This window comes from Furipterus horrens, unplaced genomic scaffold, assembly GCF_987537825.1.
Source record: "Furipterus horrens unplaced genomic scaffold, mFurHor1.1.pri manual_scaffold_6, whole genome shotgun sequence".
NCBI lineage: Eukaryota > Metazoa > Chordata > Mammalia > Chiroptera > Furipteridae > Furipterus > Furipterus horrens.
In genome coordinates, this window is record NW_028327176.1 from 22,505,573 (window position 1) to 22,528,471 (window position 22,899).

The following is a 22,899-nucleotide window of genomic DNA, read 5'->3' on the forward strand; positions in this document are numbered from 1 at the left end:
TTCTGCCACTTTTCCCTGCGTCCTGTTTTCACTACCAAACTAAGGACTTACTCATTGTCCTTGCTCACATACATTGGCCAGCACAGCAATATACTGCATCATGCTTACACATAATGACTTGTCATGCATAGTTATTTAGAGTGCCCTGGCTTATAGTTTGTACTATAACAGTGAGAACATTTTTGCTTTGGCTAACAAACAAATTTAATGCTGTATTTGAATCCACAAATTCAACATGGAGAAACATGCTCTAAGTGAGAGAACGCCAAGTTGAAGTCCACAGAAATTTAAGATGTTATTATCACTGTTCCTTTTAGCCTCCATCAATTCCATTTTGTTTAGTTACTACCTGAAACTCCATAAAAGCAAAACTCGGAATGCAGTACTTACCATCTGGGGGGAGCTGACTAGCAAATTCAGGTGGTAAAGTCAAAAGCGCATAGTCTTTTAATGCTGCTAACCACAGGCGGCTGAGTGTTGGCAGTTCAGGCTGTACAAGTGTTATTAAACTATCTGGCGGTAGCTCATGTATGGTGCCATAATCATCATCATCGTCATCAGTATTTTTAATTGCTCCTTTTGGTTTAGACTCTGCTTCCTTTTTAATATTCATAGCAACCACATATACCTAGTAAATATACAGGAGGAGAAACATGGCATAATTTTTTTAAATGGCAAAGTCTTAAGTTGTTATGATTATGCAGCTGAGTCATCAAAAAGCAATTGTATATAAAAGCTAGAGAATATACAGCCTCATGATTTCCTGATAACCTCAAAAGAATAATTTTACCTGCTTCGGAGGCAATCTTTTTCATTGATCTGACTTCCGACTAGTCTAACTAGCAGTCCACTCACAACATATCCTTGAGTAGGAGCCTCTGAATTTTTTCTGGCTTCTCTTGTTCTACTTTACAAAGCCCCCTTTTATATGTGCTTTTCTTTTTTCTTTTTCCCTGTAGGGTATAATTTCCTGTTTACTGCTTCCACTTTCATAGACATATTAGACACAATCCAGCATTCAAAGAAAAGGGTGAAGAAGTCAGACGGATTTCCATAAATATCCTTCTAACCCCCTTCTTATAATATTTAGCAACCTACATTTTACAACAGATAGCTGAGCCAAGAATATAATTTACTAGTCACATATATTATCTGTATCCTTCCTCTGTTTTTTAAAACCAAAAAGATGTATACTAGCAACTTCCTAAAACTTAATTTTGAAGATTCCTCTTTGTTGAAGTTGTTTTTTGTTTGTTTGTTTTCTTTGTTTTTGTGCATTTTGGCTTTGGTAACTGGCACATACAAAGCTGAATTACACATCAATGAAAAAAGCAAAAAAAAAAAAAAAAAAAAAAAAAAAAGGAGGGGGGAGAGAAAGAGAGAGAAAGAAAATTGCACTAGGTAAAAACCTTGAGAAAACTGTTTCCCCTACACAGTGCTTTTTTCACTGTACCCAGTAAGGAAGTCATGGATGTGGATATACACTGTACGCTTCTTGGTGGCAGCTTCTTATCTCTATTCCTACCATACCAGACAGCTATGGTGCAGGCATTCTAAGTTCTAGACAATGGTTGCAAGAAACAATGAATCTTCATTTTTGAGAAAAAACATTCTTTAACACTGCAATGGTCTGTAATAGTTACAATCAGTTTAGAAGTACTACCCCTGAATATTTAAAAACAGAAACCAATTGATCTTAGGAGTAAGGACTTTGGATTTCAAATGGTAAATATGTCACATTCACATTTTCAGCTTGCCCACCCCCCATGTTTATTATTATACTGACATTTTATGAAAACCTCTCATAAGCACTACAGAATATTTAACCATTCACTCATCGGATCCTTACTAGGCACTTATTCTTGCCTCTCATGTGCTATTGTGCTAGGACCTGAGGCGACAAAGACAAACAGGACATGGTTTTAGCCTGCCGTGAACTCACACACTAATATAACGACAGGGGAGTAAGAAAGGTGCTGAAAGAAGGAATCTTTTTGAAATTTGTTTTGAATGATCTTCCCCACTTTACTACACTCATTGCCTAGACTTGGCCCCTGGTACCCACCTAACAAATACTAAATGGTTTGTATAAAGAACAAATGAATCTCAGGTGCAGAACTGTGTGTGGTTTCTCTTTTCTTTTTTTGTATTTTTTTCCCATTACCATTTACCCCCCTTATACCCTTCTACATCCCCCCACCCCTACCTCCCACGATCATCGCACTGCTGTCCATGTCCATGAGTCCTTTTTCCTTTTTGCTCAATCCCTCCACTGCCTACCCCCGCCCCCCCTTAGCTGTCACCCTGATCTCTTTCATGAGTCTGTCTCTATTTTGCTTGTTAGTTCAGTTTGTTCATTAGATTCCACGTGAATGAAATCATATGGTATTTGTCTTTCTCTGACTGGCTTCTTTCCCTTAGCATGTTCTTCAGGTCCATACATGCTATCACAAATATCACAAAGGGTAAAATTTTTCTTCTTTTTTACAGCCTAGTAGTGTTCCATTGTGGAAGTGTACCATAATTGTCTCCTCTTCTACTGATGAGCACCTGGACTGCTTCCTTATCTAGGGGTGCTTATATTTGTTCGAATTAGTGTTTCAGGTTTTTTTCAGATAAATTGTGGTTTTTATTTTCTTCATTTTACTTATGCTTCTAATTTTTTGTATTTTTCTTGTGTAATATCTGACAATAAAAATAAACCAAAAAAATTGTTCCTATTCATTAATACCATCTCTGACAAAGTCACAGGTTCCCAGAGATATTCAGCTATTAAAAAACAAAATATGAAAGTCCCCTGTACCCTGCAGTCTTGGTATCAATGAGTGGTGGCAAGTCTCATGAAATCTAATAAAAAAAAAGACTCTTAAATTATTTTCTATTATTTATATTTGTATTTTTTCCCTGCCTTATTTCCCCATAGTAAGTAAGGAGTGCCCTTCCTTAATATAGAAGTTTTCAAAAAAACTCATTAAAAAATACAATTTTCAAAGACTTAATAAGAGTTCTTTTGAGATATAAGTTTTTGTACTTTAGTGAAAAAGCAAATATATTTGAATCGAAAGGTCAGTTTTGTTTTAAAGATTTTTAGTTTTTAAAGACATGGGAAGGGAAGGAGAAAGAGAGGGAGAGAAACATTGATGTGACAGAGAAACATGGATCTCAAATGTGCCCCAACTGGGGACTGAACCTACAACTCAGGCACATGCACTGACCAGGTACCAAACCGGTAACCTTTTGCTTTGAGATATGACACCCAACCAACTGAGCCACACCAGTCAGGGCTAAAGGTCAGTTTTAAAGAAACAAAAATCAGATAAAAGTTTTTATACCTATATGAATAGAGAAACATTTTCTCATGTATGGAGAAATAGTTCAAAAACAACAAGCCATGGTTACCTCTGCCCAAGCTTTGAGAACAGCCAGTTTTTCCATGGTTGCAGCACTCTCTCGGTACAGCTGGCTGGAAGATCCTTTTCCAGCCTGAACTTTGTCCAGAGAAGAAACAAGCAGATTGTGTACTCGACGAAGATCGTTGAGATCACTGACAACTCCACTTCCAATCCATGTACTACATACCTAACCAAAGAATTAAAAAACATTTTTTTAATTAAAATATTAACACAACATATAAGAGAATGGAGTAAATATAATTCTTTTCCTAGAGGGAAGAAATATAAAACAAAACAAATAAAACAAGACCCAAAGCTATGCTTTAATATTAGTTTTAAGAACAACGCAGCAAGTATGGAATTTACTGTACACTTAATGTGGAAAACAAAACAATATCTACTTATTATGTTTCCATTGTTTAATTGGGCAAACATTAGAAAAAATTTTCCACATAAATCAGGTCATAAATAATTCTTCAATTCAATAATATTTCTGCCTACTCCAACCTAAGGATTATTCTGGGTGCTACAGAAGAGATATATATTTTTTTTAAGTAAAAGGAAAAAAAATCTAGTCCCTGTCCTCAAGAAAGAAAACAGATTAAATGAACCAATGAGAATTTTTAAGACTATAGAGATTAATTCTGGCAGGAATAAATGGGAATATTTAGATTTCAGGAGGATAGATATAGGGGAGTTACACGGGGGAAGAGATGAGAGTAGGAAAGTTAACTGGGATCAGATTATGGTACAATTTAAATTCCATTAGGCCTGAACTCAGATTTGCTCTATAGGCAATCATGAGTTGCCAAGGCTTTTGAGCAGGGAGATATTATTAGAATTGTGCTCCAGTAGAAAGACTTATGCATAGGAAGAAATGTGTATAAATAGCAAGCAATGTGTACAATTAAGCGACTATTACAAAACTATGGAACAGAGATGACAGGGATCAAACTGGGAACAGAACGACAAAGGAGAGGCATCAGGGAGACTTGGAAGTAAAAATCATAGAGTTTAAAAACCAATGAAATATTTTTAGTGGGTGGGGCACAGGGACATGCAAAAAGTGTGAGGAATCACAGATTGCCAAGTTTTGATTAGCAAAGCTTTTAACTTGGATGAATGGAAGGAAAATTGACACCACTGCTTAGGAGAGATAATGTAAGAAAATAGAAGTTTGGTGGAGATGAGAAGTTAAAGAGCATAATTTTGGTTGTAAACTTATTTTTTTAAATTTATTTTTAGAGAGAGGCAAAAGGAGCAAGAAAAAAAAGGGAAAGAAACATTGATGTGTGAGAGAAACATTGGTTAGTTGCCTCTCACACACCCTCAAGCAGGGACTGGCCTGCAACCCAGGCGTGTGCCAGGCCTGACCGGGAATCAAACCAGTGACCTTCTGCTTTGTGGGATGACGCTCAACTGACAAGACACACCAGCCAGGGCTGGCTGTGAACATTCTGACATGCTGAGTTCAAAGTACCAGTCAGAGACTCAGGAAAAGATATTCAGCAGGCAGATGGAAACTTGGGTTTGAATTTCAGGAGCAAGGTCAAAGGTAACTATGTAGACCCAGGAAGGCTCCACAGAAAGGTAATAACTAAAGCAATGTTACTAGGTGTATTTATTCAAGAACTGATGTATATTTTTTAAGCTTTAAGGACAGAATACAGGGAAAACAGTTACACTTAAGAGACAAATTGAATAAGAATAAACAATGAGGACTTTCGGCCAAGATGGAGGCATATGTAGACACGCTTCGCCTCCTTGCACAACCATGAGAAGGATTACAGCTCCGTCAAAACAAAAAAACAACTAGAACTGTCAGAAAATCAAACTGTATGGAACTCTGACAACCAAGGATTTAAAAAGAAATAATCATCCAGACGGGTAGGAGGGAAGGAGACAGGGAGCTGAGGTGGAGAAGACATGGTGTGGCAAAGGCGAGGTGGTGGTGGCAAGGCAGAGGCTGTGGCTATTGGAAGAAGCAGTCCCACATGATGTGTGGCAGATAAAAGCTGGGAGGGACACCAGTGGAGCGATCCCAGCCCCAGGCTAGGGAGCAGTTCCAGCACCAGGAAAAGAAAACTTCATTGCTTCTGACTGTGAAAACCAGTGGGGGTTGGGGCGGAGGAATAAAATGCCAGTCTCTCAGGAGAGTCCATTTAGAGGGCTCCCACAGTCCTAGATCATATGCAAACCCACCCACGCTTGGAACTGTCACCAGGGCAATAGGTAGAGGCATGCCAGTCGTATATGAGAAGTGGGTGAAGTATCTGGAAAAGCGGTGAGCAATCGGCATTGTTCCCTTTCAGACCACTCCTCCACACTCAGTGCCACAAAGTGGTAAAACGGGTTGCCCTGCACTACAAATATTTAAGGCTCCACACCTTACGACGTAACAGGTACTGCAGCTCTACCTAATACACAGAAACAAACATAGGGAGGCTGTCAAATTGTGGAGACAAAGCAGTACGGCCCAAATAAAAGAACATATCAAAACTCTAGAGAAAGAACTAAGCAAAAAGGAGATAGCAACCTGTCAGATACAGAGTTCAAACCACTGGTGATAAGGATGCTCAGAGAAATGATTGAGTATGGCAAACATATAAGGGAAGAAATGAAGGCTACACTAAATGAAATTTTAAAAAATCCAAGGGAACCAATAGGGAAAGAAAGGAAGCAAGGGTTCAAAACAATGAATTGGAACATAACAAAGAAAGAGTCAACCAGTACAGAATGAAGAAACAGGAATTCAAAATAACAAGGAGAAAATAAGAAGACTCTGGGACATCTCCAAAAGTGCCAACATCTAAATTATAGAGGTGCCAGAAGTAGAAGAAGAGGAAGAAATGAAAGCTTATTTGGAAAAATAATGAAAGAAAACGCCCCTAATTTGGTGAAGGAAATAGACATACAAATCCAGGAAGCACAGAGAGTCCCAAACATGATGGACCCAAAGAGGACCACACCAAAACACATAATTAAAATGCCAAAGGCTAAACATAAAGAATCTTAAAAGCAGCAAAAAAAAAAAAAAAAAAAAGGCAGAGAGTTATGTATGAAGGAGTTCCTATGAGACTATCAGCTGATCTCTCAAAAGAAACTTTCCAGGTAAGAAAGGACCAGCAAGAAGTATTCAAAGTAATGAAAAGCAAGGACCTACAACCAAGATTACTCTACCCAGCAAAGCTATCATTTAGAGAGAAAGGGCAGATAAAGTACTTCTCAGACAAGGTACAGCTAAAAGAGTTCAACATGACCAAGCTCTTATTATATGAAATGTCAAAGGGACTTAAGAAAAAGGTCAAAACCATGAACAGTAAAATGATATCAAACTCAGCGCTATCAACAACTGAATCTAAAAAACAAAAACAAACTAAGTAAACAATTAGAAGAGAAGCAGAATCATAGATATGGAGACAATATGGAGGGTTAGCAGTGAGGATGGTGAAGAAAGAGAATGAGGCAAAGGGTACAGGGATTAAGTATAATTGGTTGGTAAAAAAAATAGATGGGGGGGTGTCAAGAGTAGTAAAAGAAATGGAGAAGCCAAAGAACTTATATGCACACCCCATGGACATGAACTAAGTGGGAAAGATTGCTGGAGGGAAGTGGCGTACCAGGTGAAGGAGGGTAAACGAGAAAAAAAATTGGGACAACTGTAATAGCAAAATCAATATAATGTACTTTAAAAATCAAATAAACAATGAAAGAAACAAAAAGGCCAGAAATGCAAAAGGAAAACCAGGCAAGTGTGGTGATAACTGGAGTCACGAGAAGAATGTCAAGAAGGAGTGGGTGGTCTGAGAGTGCCAGCTTTATTCAACAATTACATGTCCTCATTTTCTTATCTGAAATCCTTGCTCCAAGATGTTTCACAGTTCACAACTTTTTGGTCAAAGGTAACAAGGGACATGAACCTCATTAAGAAAGACACCAACTGAGATGTGTGGCAGCACCTAATAATTACACATGGATATTTCTCAAGTGAAAGGTAGTACGAATCATACTAAAAGAGATTAATCAATATTCTAGTCTCACTAAGCTTCATGTCAGGGTAAATGAGTACAGTCAGCTCAGGTTTTGCTACCAAATAAATTATGAAACAGCTTTTGGCTTTCAGAGCATTTGGACATTGAATCATGCTTAATGGATTGTGTTCCTATATTTAAAACATTTTAAAGCTTGAGAATAAATATTTATGTAACTATTTTATTCTTTTACAATCTTATGCTCAATGAATTGAAAACTAAATTGAATAAAAATTATAAGGCTATTTTAAAATTGATTATCAATTATGAACATATTGATGGCAAAATAAAATGCCAGTCAAAACAATGTTGAAAATATTACATTTAAAGTGAAAAAAACTAAATATAAGTATGAAAATAAAGAGCTGTTACTCCTAAGGAAATGAAATATATTGGAGAGATCTGATAATATTTCTGTGAAATTTGGTAAAAATATAACTGTAAGTAGGGGAAAACTTTAAAGATTGAGGTTTGGCACTAAGTTTACTTTGAAAAGACCCAAGTACTTTTTCCACTTTAAAGAACATAAAGTTAGAAATTGCAGGTACGGCAATAGGGTTTGGTTTATGTAGAAAGAAAAAGCAGCACTGAATTAGCAAAATCATATTCAGAGAAAAGATCTTGGTTTGATATCAAAAGAGTGGTGAAAGAATATACATTTATAAGTTTTAAGCTGAAATCAATTTTTAAAGTATGTATTATGTTAATGATTTCTACCCTGCTTTAAATAATGTTTTGATTAACCCACTGATCACTGTCCCCAAGTATTACAGTTGAAGGTCTTTCTATAATATCTAAAAATTACCCTGATTTCCAAGTTTAATGTTACATTTATCTAGTAAACAAGCTGGGATGCCATGTTTCATGATCTGCCTAAAGCCAAGTCCTTACTTTCCCTTAAGGAAACACTGCTCCACCTTTTTCAAAACCAGGTTTTCTTACAGAAACAGAAGGATAGGAGGTCTCAAATTATGCTTGCTACTAGAAAAGAAGAAACTGATTATCAAGAAAAGCAGTTAGGGCTACATAAAAAATAAGATATTTAAGGCAAATTAAATAACAGGAAATTTCATACTACCCATTCACAAGAGAAAATTTTAATAGCTTCAGTTTTTCTAATAATCAGGAGCTTTGTAAGAGGTTTTCTTAATTACTATGCTCTGAAACATTACCATGATACATTTATATATACATGACTGTGACTTCTGATGTTTGTTGGTATTCCAAAGCAAATGACCTACTCTCACCCCAAAGTCTGTACCATGATCCACAGGCCTCTTTCTTAAACAAGGCTCCCTCTTCTGTCTCTGGTATGCTATTGTTGGGAGGAGTTCCTTTCTAGTAAGACCACCATTAAGACAGCTGGCTTCAGAGAAATAACTCTTAACAATGGAAGGAAAAGGCAAACCCATTCAGCCACAGAGAGAACAAAGTCAGAATTTCAAATCATCATTGCAAACAGCAGAACATTCTCTCCATAGAGGCCACATGGAGCTGGATTACGGATTCAAAGCAATAATGACAGACCACAGCTCTACTCCAGAACACATGTTAAGGAGAGAGTTACTTCTCTTCTATCCTTAGGTAAGGAAATGAATCTGGTTTTCTGAAAGATTAGATCTTAATGCATGAATCCTTTTTCAGGATGAGGCATAAGCAAGAGAAACTTATAAAAGGTGTAGGAACCCATGCTTTTGTGACTCTCTTCAGATACAATAATGTAAGGCTAATCCCCTGGGGTTAATTTTGCAATGAAATATCCACATTGTGAAATTCTCTTTCGGATAATTTAATATCCAGAAACTTGTAGAATTTTCACAGTCTGTCATCAAAAATCTTTCGTTACTTAATTACCATTACTAAATATTCTTTAATTATTCTAGATTTTGAAACCTTTTATTTTAGTTCCTCTTATAATTGTCATACTTCTGTTCACTTCTGGGTCATATCCTCAGCTATGACAAAAAAAAATGTGATTAACAGCTTCTATTTCATCATTTGATACAGAATAAAAAAAGAAAACTGTCACTGTTATATTACCAAGATAAAAATGTTACCTAATTTTTCTATCTTCTTTCTTGGAAGTGAAATTCTAAGATACCTATGAATTTACAGACAATAACAAAAGAAAACCCTGTATTTCTTCTTACCTGGCAAGCTTTTGCTATTATGTCTGATGGGGTATCTTGTGAAAAGGCTGGTCTTAGAGCAGCTCCCACCTAGAAAAATAAATGCAAGCATTTTATTTTTAAAAATAAGTTCTAAACATAAAACCTCTCTTGTCTTTGAAGATGAAAACACACAAACACACCTTTGTATCTTTCCTTTTTATTACATTGCTCTTATCTTTCTTTCCAGTTACAATAAACTCAACCATACTATTTTTCTTTTCCTTTCCAGGAGGTTATCATGATCAAATCTATGTGAATACTATACCAAATAGGCAATGAATTTTGTTTCTTTTTCCTTTGTTTCTGTTAAATTGTAAACAGGATTTTCTGACAAAGTTACATGTTCCCAAAGATTTTTTTTTTTAATGCCATCCTTTTTCTCCCTGTGTTTTCCTAAACATATTTGTAACAATTTTTACGTCATGGGAGAATCTTATATAACTAGATTAATTCTGTTAAATAACTTAGTACTAAAAATTCACAGTCACTAAAACAATTTAGAGATCATTTCACCTCAAAAAAAAGATGCTTTAAAAGAAGATTGTTCAAGAAATATTACTTTTTGTACTGTTGTTATAGTAATAAGTGAAGGAATTTGAACTTTAGTTTTAATAAGCCAACATCAGTTACAGATTCTTAGATATATTAGATTTAATATGTAAAAGCTAAATAAGAAATTAGATGTAATAAACTCATTTGAGATTTCTTTCCTTTCACTAGATACACTTGCTAAGGCATATCAACAGCAGTGAAGAAATGAATCAAGAGCCCCCCTCTGTGACCAAAGACACAAGGCAACTCACTACAGTATTAGTATTGCAATAATCAACTACCTGCAGAGCTGGTCATTGGGTCCTGTATTGAAGGAGAAGAATACTACAAAATGTTTTATTGGGCTGACTGATAAATCTAGAATATCATAGATTATATAAAAATAGTATAACAATGTTGAATTTCTGGACATTGATAACTTTTCTGTGTTTATGTACTATAATGTTCTTGTCCTTCAGAAATACAGACTGAATTGCTCAAGGGTAAAGGTACATAATTTAAATGATTTACTTTTAAGTGGTTTAGGAAAAAAAATGTGTGTGTGTGTGTGTGTGTGTGTGTGAATAGAGGAGACAGTCACTATCAACGTTAAAGCAAATGAGGCAAAATTGACAATTGGCAGATATAAATAAAGGGTAGAAGACTGCTTTTCATACTATTCTTGCACTTTTCTGTTTGAGATTATTTCTAAATAAAAGTTAAAAAAAAAAGAAAAGACCTTCATTCTAATAGGTTGGGTATTTGGGAGTAAACAATTGTACACAGGTTTTCAGTAGCTAGTTAGGCTAGAAACTAAGTTCCTCACTTATACTTAGGATTGAAAAACAATGGATTATACATTAGTCATACTTTATTTTGTTTAGATTTGAGCACAGCTTTTAGACAAGGAAGGTGTGATATGTATGGAACTAAGGTTTTGGTATAATCATAGTAAATAAAAAGTTCATTCTTTCCGTGATAACATAAGTTTTTTCCTTTACATAACCCACCATTATTAGGGTTACACTTATTGTGCCTCACTTGAAGAACATAAATAAGTGAATAAATCTCAGGAGAAATAAGTGTCTGTTTCGAATGAAATAAAAAATCTTTTGAAAGTACCAAATTCTTTCAGTAATATTTTATCTGCTGTTATTAAAAGTTAATTTATTTCAGGATACAGAGCACAAATGCTTTTTGTTTTTAAAAAGGCTTGTAAAGTGTTGATACATAAAATAAAGGCAACAAATCCACAGCACTCTTTGAACATTCTTTTTATCTTTTAAGTGGGTTGGCTAAATATGTAAAACACAAGACAGGAAAGCCAGGCTGGAATTTCTATTCTAGTTTTATCACTAATGTGCTATCATGACATAAAAATAGTGACAAGTTTTATACTATTGTTTCTGCAACTGTGGGTGGATTCAAACTACATAACAGACAATGGCAGTAGAGGTATGCCTTCTAAATGAATAAAGAGGTTGCAGCTGCAAATACGTTTCTCCAAGGAATCCTCACTCCATTAATGATCACCCAAAAGATCAATTTCAAGTTTTAAAATAAATAGAATATCTCACATTAGCTTGATACTGCTCCAGAATCACATGACCTGGAAATTCTGGCTCAGGCACAGATGCAAACTTCTTGATAATGTCCTCAAGTGCTTGGAGCCCAGCCATCCGCAGCTGGTTACTGTGATCAGTTGCAGCCATGAATGCCATGCGAATCAGGTCAGAAAGATGAAGCACTAAGAGGTCATCTAAAAATAAGAATAGGAGGCAAAAGGAAATTTTCCGGAAATAAGTGTAGTAACATAAGACTATGAAATGAATTTCTTTTATAAAGCAGTTATGATCCACATATTTCAGTGTGCTTAAAAATAACAAAGATACACTTTCAAGAAAGTTTCCATATCATAATCTCTTAAGAACTACCATAACTTTCCCCAAAGGCATCTGTAATTCTTTAAGAACAAGGATTGGCAAATGTTTTCTGTAAAGAACCAGAGAGTAAATATTTGGTCTTGGCCAGTCATTTAATTTCTATAGCAACTACTAAACTCTATTGTTGTGTTATGAAAATAGCCACAGTATGTATTCAGGTGGGCATACAAAGAATAAAGACAGTGCTTATGACATATCATGCTGTGCTGGTACCCTCCGTCCAGATTCATATTTTACAGATGGTGTTCCATGTTTTACTTTTCGTTTGTTTTTTATTTCATTTGTAAGCTCTGCTGCTTCTTAAACACAATAAAGTAAACTGAAAGGCCATTTTAATGTATGGACTTCAATATTGTTGATACATACAACTTGTCTCCAGATATTTCAAAAATGACAGGGTGATGAAGAGACAACAAGACACAGGATACAGAGCCTGTTACTACACAGCACTCAGCTTGTCTGGGTCTCTGCATTGGTACAATGAAGGTACTGGACCTCATATCTCTTTGTAAATTCCTCATTAATATCTGATTTAGGGGATACGTGGTACAAAAAGCTTGCATAACATTAAAAACAGTGAGGAGTTTCAGTAATAAACAATTCCACCTTCTCAAAAATACCTAATAGCATTTCTAAAATCTGAGAGTTCGAAATCCGTGAGTTTGAAATCTGCAAGTTTGAAATGTATCAAGTCATTCATAATTTGCTGGGGACTGCATAAGTTACATTACACACCTTAAAGTTTTGTCATTTCTGTAAAACAGAGTGCTAACCTGACAGTTTTAATACTGTGTTAAAACTAGGACGATGTACTAAGGGAACATAAGTTACTGCCATCGTTATCCTTAGGACAAATGAGATAGATGGATACAGAGACAGGAAAGAAGGAAGGAAGGAGTGGGAGGAGGGATATTGTCTAAAGCATGTTAGGCTCTAGCCAGATAGCTTAGTTGGTTAGAGTGTTGTCCCAATGCGCCAAAGGTGCGGGTTTGATCCCCAGTAAGGGCACATACAAGAAGCAACCAATAAATGCATAAGTAAGTGGAACAACAAATTGATGGGTTTTTTTCCTCTCTCTCCCGCCCCTCTCTAAAATCAATAAAAAATTTTTTTGAGGAAAAGAAAGAAAAGAAAGCATGTTACATAGCAGTAAAATATTGCAAACCTATAAAAATACTTTGGGGAAAAGAAGTACTGATTTTAAATTTACTTGTAGGGTTTCGTAGTTTAGCAGAACGCGCCATGGCAAGATCAAAGTGGGCCTGGTCCGAATTCTCACACAAATTGATGATTCGACACAGGCAATCAGCAGCAAATACCCGAGTGGCCCATCGAGGGGCCACAAAAGGCTTTGATTTATCCTCTTCACCCAGTGTGGTAAACATGGTATCATCATCCATCTCATCTTTCTTTTCAGATTCTTCATCTTTCCCACTACCTAATGGAGTTGCCGTGCTCATATCTGTAACAAAAATAAAAGCACATTGTAATAACTTCATATTTTGTAAAAATAACACTGTAGAAATAACCTTAATGTTAGAAGATTTCTAATAAAAAAAGAAAACAGTGAATTGGCAAGATTTCTTTTTTAGACAACTAAAAAAATACCAAGGAAAGGGTAACAAAAATATCTTACATATTACATTAGTTTAACATACTGTGCTATCTACAGAGTAACCTGGGATTTTTTTTTTTTTTATCCTCACCCAAGTATATTATTTTTTTCATTGCTTTTAGAGAGAGAGGAAGGGAGAGGGAGGGAGGGAAGGAGGGAGGGAAAGAAAGAATGAAAGAGCAAGAGGGAGAGAGAGAGAAACACTGAAGTGAGAGAGAAACATTAATCAGTTGCCTGCATATGCACCTTGACCGGGGATTGAACCTGCAACCTAGGTATGAGCTTTGACTGAGATCGAACCTGCAACCTTTCAGTTTACAGGTCAGTGCTCCAACCAACGAGCCACAATGGCCAGGGCAGTGCAACCTGGGATTTTTATAAAGGAAAATTTCATTTGAACGTAGTCATTTTCCAAAAAATAAAGAAATTTCACTAGTTTGTAATACACTCATGAACCTTTTTACAGATATTTAGATGAAAATTATAAGTATTTTTAAATGTCAGCTCAAATTTATATATCTATATATTTGTGTATGTGTGTATATATATATATAGGTACATATCAAAAGTAAAATAATTTTCATTTTTTTTGAGAATATATTTTCTATATTAAATACATACCACTAGAAGCTGCCAAGACATCTTTACAAAGCATTAGCCAGTGGGAAAGTTTTTCTACAGCCAGTGATGAAAGCATATGTCCCAAAGTATCATGAATATCAGAACATAATTTTCTATCTGTCTCCCGGTCTAGCATTCCAAAAAGAAGTCCCTCAAGTCCTGTTTCTGTTATATTAACACCTCGGTGCCGGCAATGGATATCACTTTGAGAACTAACTCCAGGTGCAAAAGGACTGACGTCTGAAAAGCAATTTTTAGAGATAAACTTGCATAAGATTTTGTTGTACATTGTAGGTAACAATTACGCTAAGAAGTAAGGCTTACATGTAAATTCACAATAGCAACAAAACCAGCTAGATATATTTATCTGTGGTCTCCATTTTACATATCTTCAGGATTAGAATTTAATCTGACAATTAAAGGTAAAACACTGATCTTTAAATCCAATATTCTGAGGTATTTTAAACAAATCTCCAAGGAATGCTCAATAAATATATTTGATTCTAACAAGGGAGGGAAAGAGACATTTTCTAAAAATATTTAATTTAATGGACTGGAAATAAATTTGCTATATTTGTTAGATGAACAAATTGAAACTTATTCAGTCTTATACGTCAGGTTTTTTTTTAAATCTATAAAACCAGAATACAAATTATAAACAGATTGTATTCTAAAAGTTCATTTAAATTTTTGAAAAATTCTTTCTAAGAAACATACAATAAAAAATAATACAGTTATGAAATAGTAGTAAAGTGCTTGCTTTATCCTAAACTCTTTTTATTCTCATAAACAGTGGCAGTAATAAAACTGGCAGCCCTAAAAATGAATACAGTATGTTTGTTAATAGAACTCTCATTATCTTATGCTAAAATTGAAGTTATTTTGGTATCTTGCTTCTTAGTCCCCAAGCAACGTCTACGTATTAGAAAGTCTTTTTTTTTTTTTAATTTATTGTTGACACTATTACAGATGTCCCCATTTCCCTCCCCTTTGCCTGCCTCCACTCATTACTCACTGCCCCCCTTCCCTCTGTCTGTCCCCACACTGTTGTTGGTGTCTACGGGTTATATATATGTTTTTTAGCTAATCCCTTCACCTTCTTTCATCCAGTCCCCTCTTCCCCCTTCCCTCTGACAGCTGTCAGTCCTTTCGCACACAACAGGGGACCTATCTGTCAATTAAGCTCTGAGAAAGTTTCCAAACCACTTATTCCTAGAGAGTGAAAGACCAGCTACAATTCAAGCTATCCTACAAGCCCTCTCAAAAAGCAGAAAGACATGAAGAAGGCACAGATCTACCTTTTACTACCAAAATATCTACCAATATTTCATAGATTATTGGCTACTTCGGCCTTACCTCTTAGAGGAAAAGTTGTATCACAAAAAGTTAACTACTGTCAAAGACTGGAAGCTCTCAAATTAGATAATTTCTCTTGAGAAGTCTATTAGTGATACCAAGCAATATCCCTGGAGTTAGTCATTCATTATATAACTAAATCACTCTCTAGGGATGGCAGAGTACTCAGATACTAAATGGTTCTTCTTTAAGCTTTAAAATTTTTTAAAAGGTAAAAGTGTAAAATTACAAAAAAACTGGGATTTTAAAGGGGTAACAGTTTTATTTTATTTAAAAGAACAAGAAAATTGGCCATATTTTAACAAAAACAATGTTATTGAATAAGCAATACTTATTTGAAATGTTGAAGTATTTAGCTTACTGGCACCGCCGCTCTCCCTGTCCCCTGCATGTTTTGCCAGGCTCATGGCATATTCACATACTTCTGCGGCCTCCCTTTGCGCAAGCTGCCGGAGACATGCCACAGCCGCTCGTCGGAGCAACAAATGGGAACTACATAAGTGAACCTGGAAACAAAAACAGTTTTACACATCTTTTTTAAATAAGCTGTAATTATACTTGCATTATGAAGATATATAAACACCTAAATTGTGAAGAGGCTCTTCATTTAACAGCCTCAGTTAATGGGGGGAAATTGGAAGAACTGTAATAGAACAACAATAAATAAATAAACATGCACACACACATAGAGTCAAATAATGGCCTTTTAGAAAAATAATAATACCAATAAAGTATACAAAGGATATTTTAGTAGTCAAAAGAACTGTCCCAAGATCTAGGCACTAAAAATCAAACAATATACTTAACAAGATTCCAAAAATATATTTTCCATATCCTATTTCACACATGGTCCTACTAAACTATGTCATCTAAACTTTAATCCTTGAGGTTCTACTAAGGATCTCAGTTTGGAGACATAATCTTGTGTTAACACAAAGAAAACTCATTGCAATCCCTGTGGTTTACTGATAACTGCTGCTGAGATAAAGAAAGTCATGTTATTACTTTTCCAGGCACTCTTAAATGTGTTCTATCTCATAAGGTCAACATCAATATCTTTAAGGAGGGGAAAGAAAAGGAGAGAGGAAGCAGACAACTTGCAGAGTGTGTCTACATCTTCATCACATTTGCCAGTTGCCTATCTAAGCGTGTATCCTGCAACAAGGTCACCTTGCTCAAGTCTATGGCCTCAGAGCTTGAGCATTAGACCGTGGCTTTTGCCAGGATGTTACATGTCACATTGCAGAATTCACTCGTGTATATTCTTAGTTGACTGTTTTCTTTGTGGGTTTTGTTTTGTAAACATTTCATGTGTATTTGGTTTCTGCCGGGTGGCACAGTTAACTCCTTGATGAGCTGGGACTGATTCCGTTCCCTGTGGTCTGTGGTGAAACAGGAGCAAATCTTGTTGAGTAAAGCTAAATATACCAGATGAGGTCTAATGTCATGGCCTTTCAGTTCCTTCACCACATCCTGGATAACCTTCTCTTCCCTTTCCTCAACAATATCTTCCCATGGTTACACCTACAGAGCCTTTCCTTCTCCCTATATTTCAAGCTCCTCCTGTCTTTACCTTTCTCCCTTATCCAAATGAGACTTCATAATCCATCATTTCAGTGCTGTCTTAACTTTCTCATCTTCCTCATCCTGCTGTCACTTAACTGAATCTGCTTGGCCAAAGCCCAACTATGAACATATCAGAGTATGTGGCTGCTTAATGCCTGCACCCAACTTGTTTACAGGTGCTGGAGAAAAATCTCACAACATGGTAAACTGGTACCATCATAAATCGCACAATGAAGCCAAAGAGGGCCACTGACTTCCAGTGAAACCTTGGTATGACCGCAGGATCTTGTATTTTTCCATTTCCTCCAACTCCCACATCCTATTCTCCTCAAACTTCTCACCCTCCTTTTTGTTCCCTCATTCATGGAACTTCATCTTCCCTTTTACTTAATTGAAAAAGTAAAAATCATTAGATAACCCCTTCAACTTCCAGCTACCAAATCTACAAACCGACCTATACCTACACTCCTCCTCTCCCCCTTTTCTGTGTTGCACTGGAAAAGATATCCCCTTACGTATGTATGCCCTGGAAACTCTACCCCATTAGAAACCTTGGATGATTACACATTCCCTCTCGGCCCTATACTTCTAATCCTCCAACCCTACTGGCTTCATCTCATCAGCATTTAAATATGCTCTCTTCTCACTACTGTAGAAGAAAAAGAAGACATTTTAGCCAGGCTGACTGCGGATTTGACTGAGGCTGAGGCTGACTGTGCAGGTTTGACTGGGAACAGACTGACCATGTGGATTACAAAAGGACTAACTATGCAGTTTACAAGGAGGCTGAGAATCCATGAGGTTCTGGATTAAAAGCTGGTGGACCCCATAACACAGACGAGGTTTCCCCAATCAGGATTGAATGATTGGCAGCTACTGGTAAAGCTGAACTGTGTTTGGAAAGTAGGGAAAGGGTTTCTCTGACTTTTCTAAAACTATCCTGGTTTGGTGGTGGTGGGGGGAGGCAAGGATATGTGTTTATGGGTGTTTTAAAGAACACAAGACTTAACAACAGAAATCCGCAAGTAACTAAATCTATATAATTGTTAAATAAACAATTCTTTTTCTTTTCACTAAAAAAAAAAAAAAAAAAAGAAGAAGAAAAAGAGTCTCTTTTGAACCCATCATCCCCTGTCTTCTGTCCTCTCCTTTACAAGTCAAACTTTTGGAAAAAAGTTTCTGTTTATATTCCATCTGTGATCCAATGTATTTGGGCTTCTATTTCTACCACTCTGCCAGATGACTAATTAGTTCCTTTAATGTATTACTCTCCTTTCTTCTCAGGGACTTTCAAATATATTCCCTCTGCTTAAAAATAAATTAAACTAGGAAATAGCCCTTGACCGGTGTGGCTCAGCTGAAAGGGAAAGTGAAAGGTTTCTGATTCAATTCCTGGTCAGGGCACATGCCTGGGTTGTGGTTTCAGTTCCCAGTCGGGGCAAGTACAAAAGGCAGCTGATCAGTGTCTCTCTCCCATATGGATGTTTCTCTTCTTCTCTTTCTCCCTTGCTTCCCCTCTCTCTAAAAATAAATAATGAAATCTTTTAAAAAAATCTTTAGGAAAAAAATTCTGAGTGGGTAAGACTAAAAATATGATGCATTCATTCCTAGCCAAGAAATAAACAGTCCATCAAACTATTTAAGATATAAAAGAAGAAAATCACCCTCTAAGTAAAATAAATCATCATAAAATGACTCCTGAAGCTGAAAACCTAGACTTCACCATCCAAGAAACATCTTTTTGTTTTGGTCTAGTTTGATCTTTTGGGAAACAAACTGGGAGCCCTCTAAATAAATTAACACACAAAAGAGCTTTATACTTACACAAAGGCTAGGAACAAGACTGGATAGATTGACATGCCGCGGCGCAAACATGTGAAGCTGCTGAAGGCAAGATATGGCAGCCGCCTGAACAAGAGAATCTGAATGGTCCTGGGTAATTGCACAACCCACTAAACAAGAAGAACGAATTGTGGAAATTGTTGCTCCATTTCCTAGTAGTAAAATAAAAGGAAATGTATGTACAAATATCTTATTATTATCAACAAAAATATTTCCAGAAAACAACTATTTTCTAAATAACCTTTCTTTCTATTACTATTCAGGTTGTTTCAAAACCATAAGGTCTGCAAAGTCTATGGAAATGATTTCAGAACGCAATGACATATAGATGACAATAATGCACCACTTTTAGATTTAGCTAGATTTATATATATTTCCTGAAAAATTATATTGTCTTTTAAACCCATCAATTTAAGGTGAAAGTGCCAAAATATTTCTTATCTCTGGTTCTCTGTTCAACCAACATTATCATCTCTATAATAACTTGAAATCCCGTTTTCCAAGTAAGATTAATAGCAACTTTTACAAAGATTGTTACGAAAAATGAACTGTAGTGTCATATACTCTCTATATAAAAATATCTTAATTGCCAAATATAAGTGACTTAAAACTTTTGACAATTTAAAATAACTTGATATACACATAAAGACTACACAAGGAAATCATAGAATCACAGAAGTCACATTCTAATTTGAAATATGCATCGCTTCATCATCATCACATCAGAAAGTACTTGGTAAACACATATACTTAATCAAAGGTACATATTTATTCTCTCGATATCCTTCAAATATTTACTGAAGAAAGAACTATCAACTTTCTCAAAAAGGACACTGAGTTCAAAAAAGAGACATATCTAAATCACATATTTTTCCAATTTCTAGCATTCTTCCTTAAGATTTTTTGTTTCCACTGCTTTCTTTTAAAAAATATCTGTTTATGATGGTTAAGAATGTAAGCAGAGGATATTGGTTTGGACTTCATCTCTGATTCCAACAACTCACTGGCCAACACACACACACACACACACACACACACACACACACACACACACTCCAACGACTCACTGACCAACACACAACCTCCCCTCCCCCAAAAAAGCTTTTGACCTCTCTCAGCCTCAGTGTTTCATGTATATAAAAGGAGAGATCTATCTATCTCAGGATTGTTGTCAAAATTAAATGAGATAATGTTTATAAAAAGCTTAACTCATTGAAAACATTTAAGAAATACCGAAATAAACTCTGAAAATAGCTTTTATATTCAGGATAAACTCAGTAATTTGCTGACTTGAGTGTTTAACTTAACCATCAGTGGAACTATTTCAGTGTAACTGAGTGTTAAGAACCTGGATCTTAGAACTATAAATCTGCTACTCATAATGCAGTAACTCTAGGCAAGTAACTCATTTTCTCTGAGCTTGCTTCCTCAGGGAAAAATTAGATGATATTATCTACCTCGTGGCAGTGGTTTTTCAAACTATGTTCCTGATCAATAGAGTTCAAAAAAATAGCAAAGCAAAAGTTCATGAACACAAGTGAATGGTTGTCCAGGCCAAAAAAAATTCCACTTTCATCTTTATCTTCATGGGGCTCCAACTAAAATTTTATATAGAAATGTTTTCTCTGTTCAAAACTTCAAAAAACACTGCAAGTCACAGGTTTGTTGTAGGTATTAAATAAAATAACAAATGTAAAAAGCAGAGTTCCAGGCCTTCCGTAAAGTGCAAGTATTCAGTACATAGTAATGATTATCATTATTACAAAATTTCTTTAAGCAACATGATGATGACATTCAGGAAATTGAAAGATTGTAATTATCTGCCTAGTTCCTCTAATTTAAGATGAACTTACCTTGTAGCTCAGGGCCAACAGTAGTGATTATAGCACCCAAGCATCTACCCAAACACTGATGAACTTCTGTATGTGAGGGTGGAACTGTCAACAGCAAGGTAAGGACTAGAGATAATGTCGGTTCCACATATCCACGATACATTGGGCCACTAGAGTCCACTATCAAAGCCAGTGAATGAAGAGACCAAGTCTGGAATAAAATATAATTTGATTTTAACTATAAGAAATAGAGTATATGAAACTAATTTTTAGGTTAAATTTTATTAAATACCATCATCTTAGTTTTTAATCAATGATCTAGAAATACTTAAAAAATATATCCCTTAGGAAATAAAAGGTAGCACATAAGTTATCAATCACCAATAACCAAAGCAACTGATATACAAATGCTATGTTTAAAGTCTCTCTGCAGCATGGCTTTGAGTGTCAGAAATAAAATTTCAATAATGAACTAATTTCTTCCTAGTATAATATATATTATATATATTTTTTACACTTCTAAAAGACAATAACTTATATAATAAGTGTTTGATTCAATGGATGCAATGGACAGTATCTTTATTGTCTGTATTTTTCGAGTTTTGATAAGGAACATGCCTAAAATAAAACAAGGATCGTGACATGTTCTATACGCAGATATATTTCTAGAGCCATTACACACACACAATAGCTCTCCAGGTACATGGAATCAGCTCAGGCCCTTATTTACATTACTAAGTACAAGGCAATCTAACTGCCTAATAGCATTTACAAAACTCACACTAGAACAGCATACGATTATCAGCACGGGTCTGAGGAAATACAAAGTCCCTCAGACTGCCTGCATCCAGCTGTACCACTCATCTTTTGTTTCTACCGTTCCCAGGTCTAAAGGAGAGCTGGACTACTGGGCTGAAGACAGAGAGGTCTCAACAGAGAAGTTTTCCAACTTGCCAACATTGTAGGAAAAAATACATACCTTAACTTTACTACCTATCATTCTGCTCTAATCCTAGAGAACTTAACAACCTGACTTGAACAGGTTATGTACAGAAACCACACCTACTGGCAGAGTTAGCAAAAAGTAATAGGAATACAGTACTTTGATGGAGGAAAACCAGAGCACACATTCTGGAGGAAAAAAAAAATAATGGAAGAAACAAAACAGGACTTCAATAAAACTATAATAAGGATTTTTAAGACAATATAATTAAAGCATAAAGAAGATTCTAGTAATGTTAAAATTTTTTTAAAAAGCACCCAAAATTTATATTAAAAATTCAGTAGACGGGGCTTCCAGTCAATATGATAACATAGGCAGACATGGCTTGCCTCTTCACCCAACCACACCAAAATTATAACTAAAATAGACAACAATCATCACTCAGAACCATCAAAAACCAAGTGGAATGGAAGTCTGACAACTATGGAATTAAAGAAAGCACAGCCATTCAGACTGGTAGGAGGGGCACAGATGTGGAACAGGCTGGTCCCTCACCCACGCGTGGTGGATAAAAATTTGGGAGGGATACCCTGTGAGCTAGGAGTCACAGCCCACACTAGGACACCCAGCCCACGGTTTCAGTGTCAGGAGGGTAAGTCCCCACAACTTCTGGCTGCAAAAACCAGCAGCGACTGAGTTGGTGGGAGAAACTGCTGGAGCCCCAAGTAGTTCCAAGAACGCACACACAGACTCACTCAGACACTCCCTCTGAGCTCCAATGCTGGGTAGCAGCTTGAAAGGCACCGGTGGCATACAGGGAGAAACTGAAGAGTCTGGCATCAAGTGAGCAGAGGCCACTGTCCCTTTTCTTTTCTGAACCTTCCTCCTGTAGAGCCTGAAATCTGATGCCATATCTGAGACTCTATCAACCTGGCTAACACTGTTTGACCCACCTTGGAGATCCCCAGAGACTCTGCCCCACCCAATTTATGGGCCCACCCAAGCTGTTTTCCATATGAATGCTGGTCTTGGCTCATGCTTCACAACTTCCTAATC

At 36.1% G+C, this 22,899-nt stretch overlaps 1 protein-coding gene across 1 annotated transcript in view; it reads right to left on the reverse strand.

The window, feature by feature from the left end:
- HEATR5B (HEAT repeat containing 5B) overlaps positions 1 to 22,899 on the reverse strand; it is a 72,491-nt gene that overhangs the window by 14,512 nt on the left and 35,080 nt on the right. The window contains exons 20-28 of the mRNA XM_090281153.1: positions 20,922 to 21,111; positions 19,051 to 19,220; positions 16,022 to 16,166; positions 14,305 to 14,544; positions 13,279 to 13,530; positions 11,703 to 11,884; positions 9,574 to 9,642; positions 3,400 to 3,579; positions 391 to 628 (exon numbers count right to left, since the gene is read on the reverse strand). Of these exons, the coding sequence (XP_090137279.1) occupies positions 391 to 628; positions 3,400 to 3,579; positions 9,574 to 9,642; positions 11,703 to 11,884; positions 13,279 to 13,530; positions 14,305 to 14,544; positions 16,022 to 16,166; positions 19,051 to 19,220; positions 20,922 to 21,111 (1,666 nt within the window). The remainder of the gene's footprint in view (positions 1 to 390; positions 629 to 3,399; positions 3,580 to 9,573; positions 9,643 to 11,702; positions 11,885 to 13,278; positions 13,531 to 14,304; positions 14,545 to 16,021; positions 16,167 to 19,050; positions 19,221 to 20,921; positions 21,112 to 22,899) is intronic.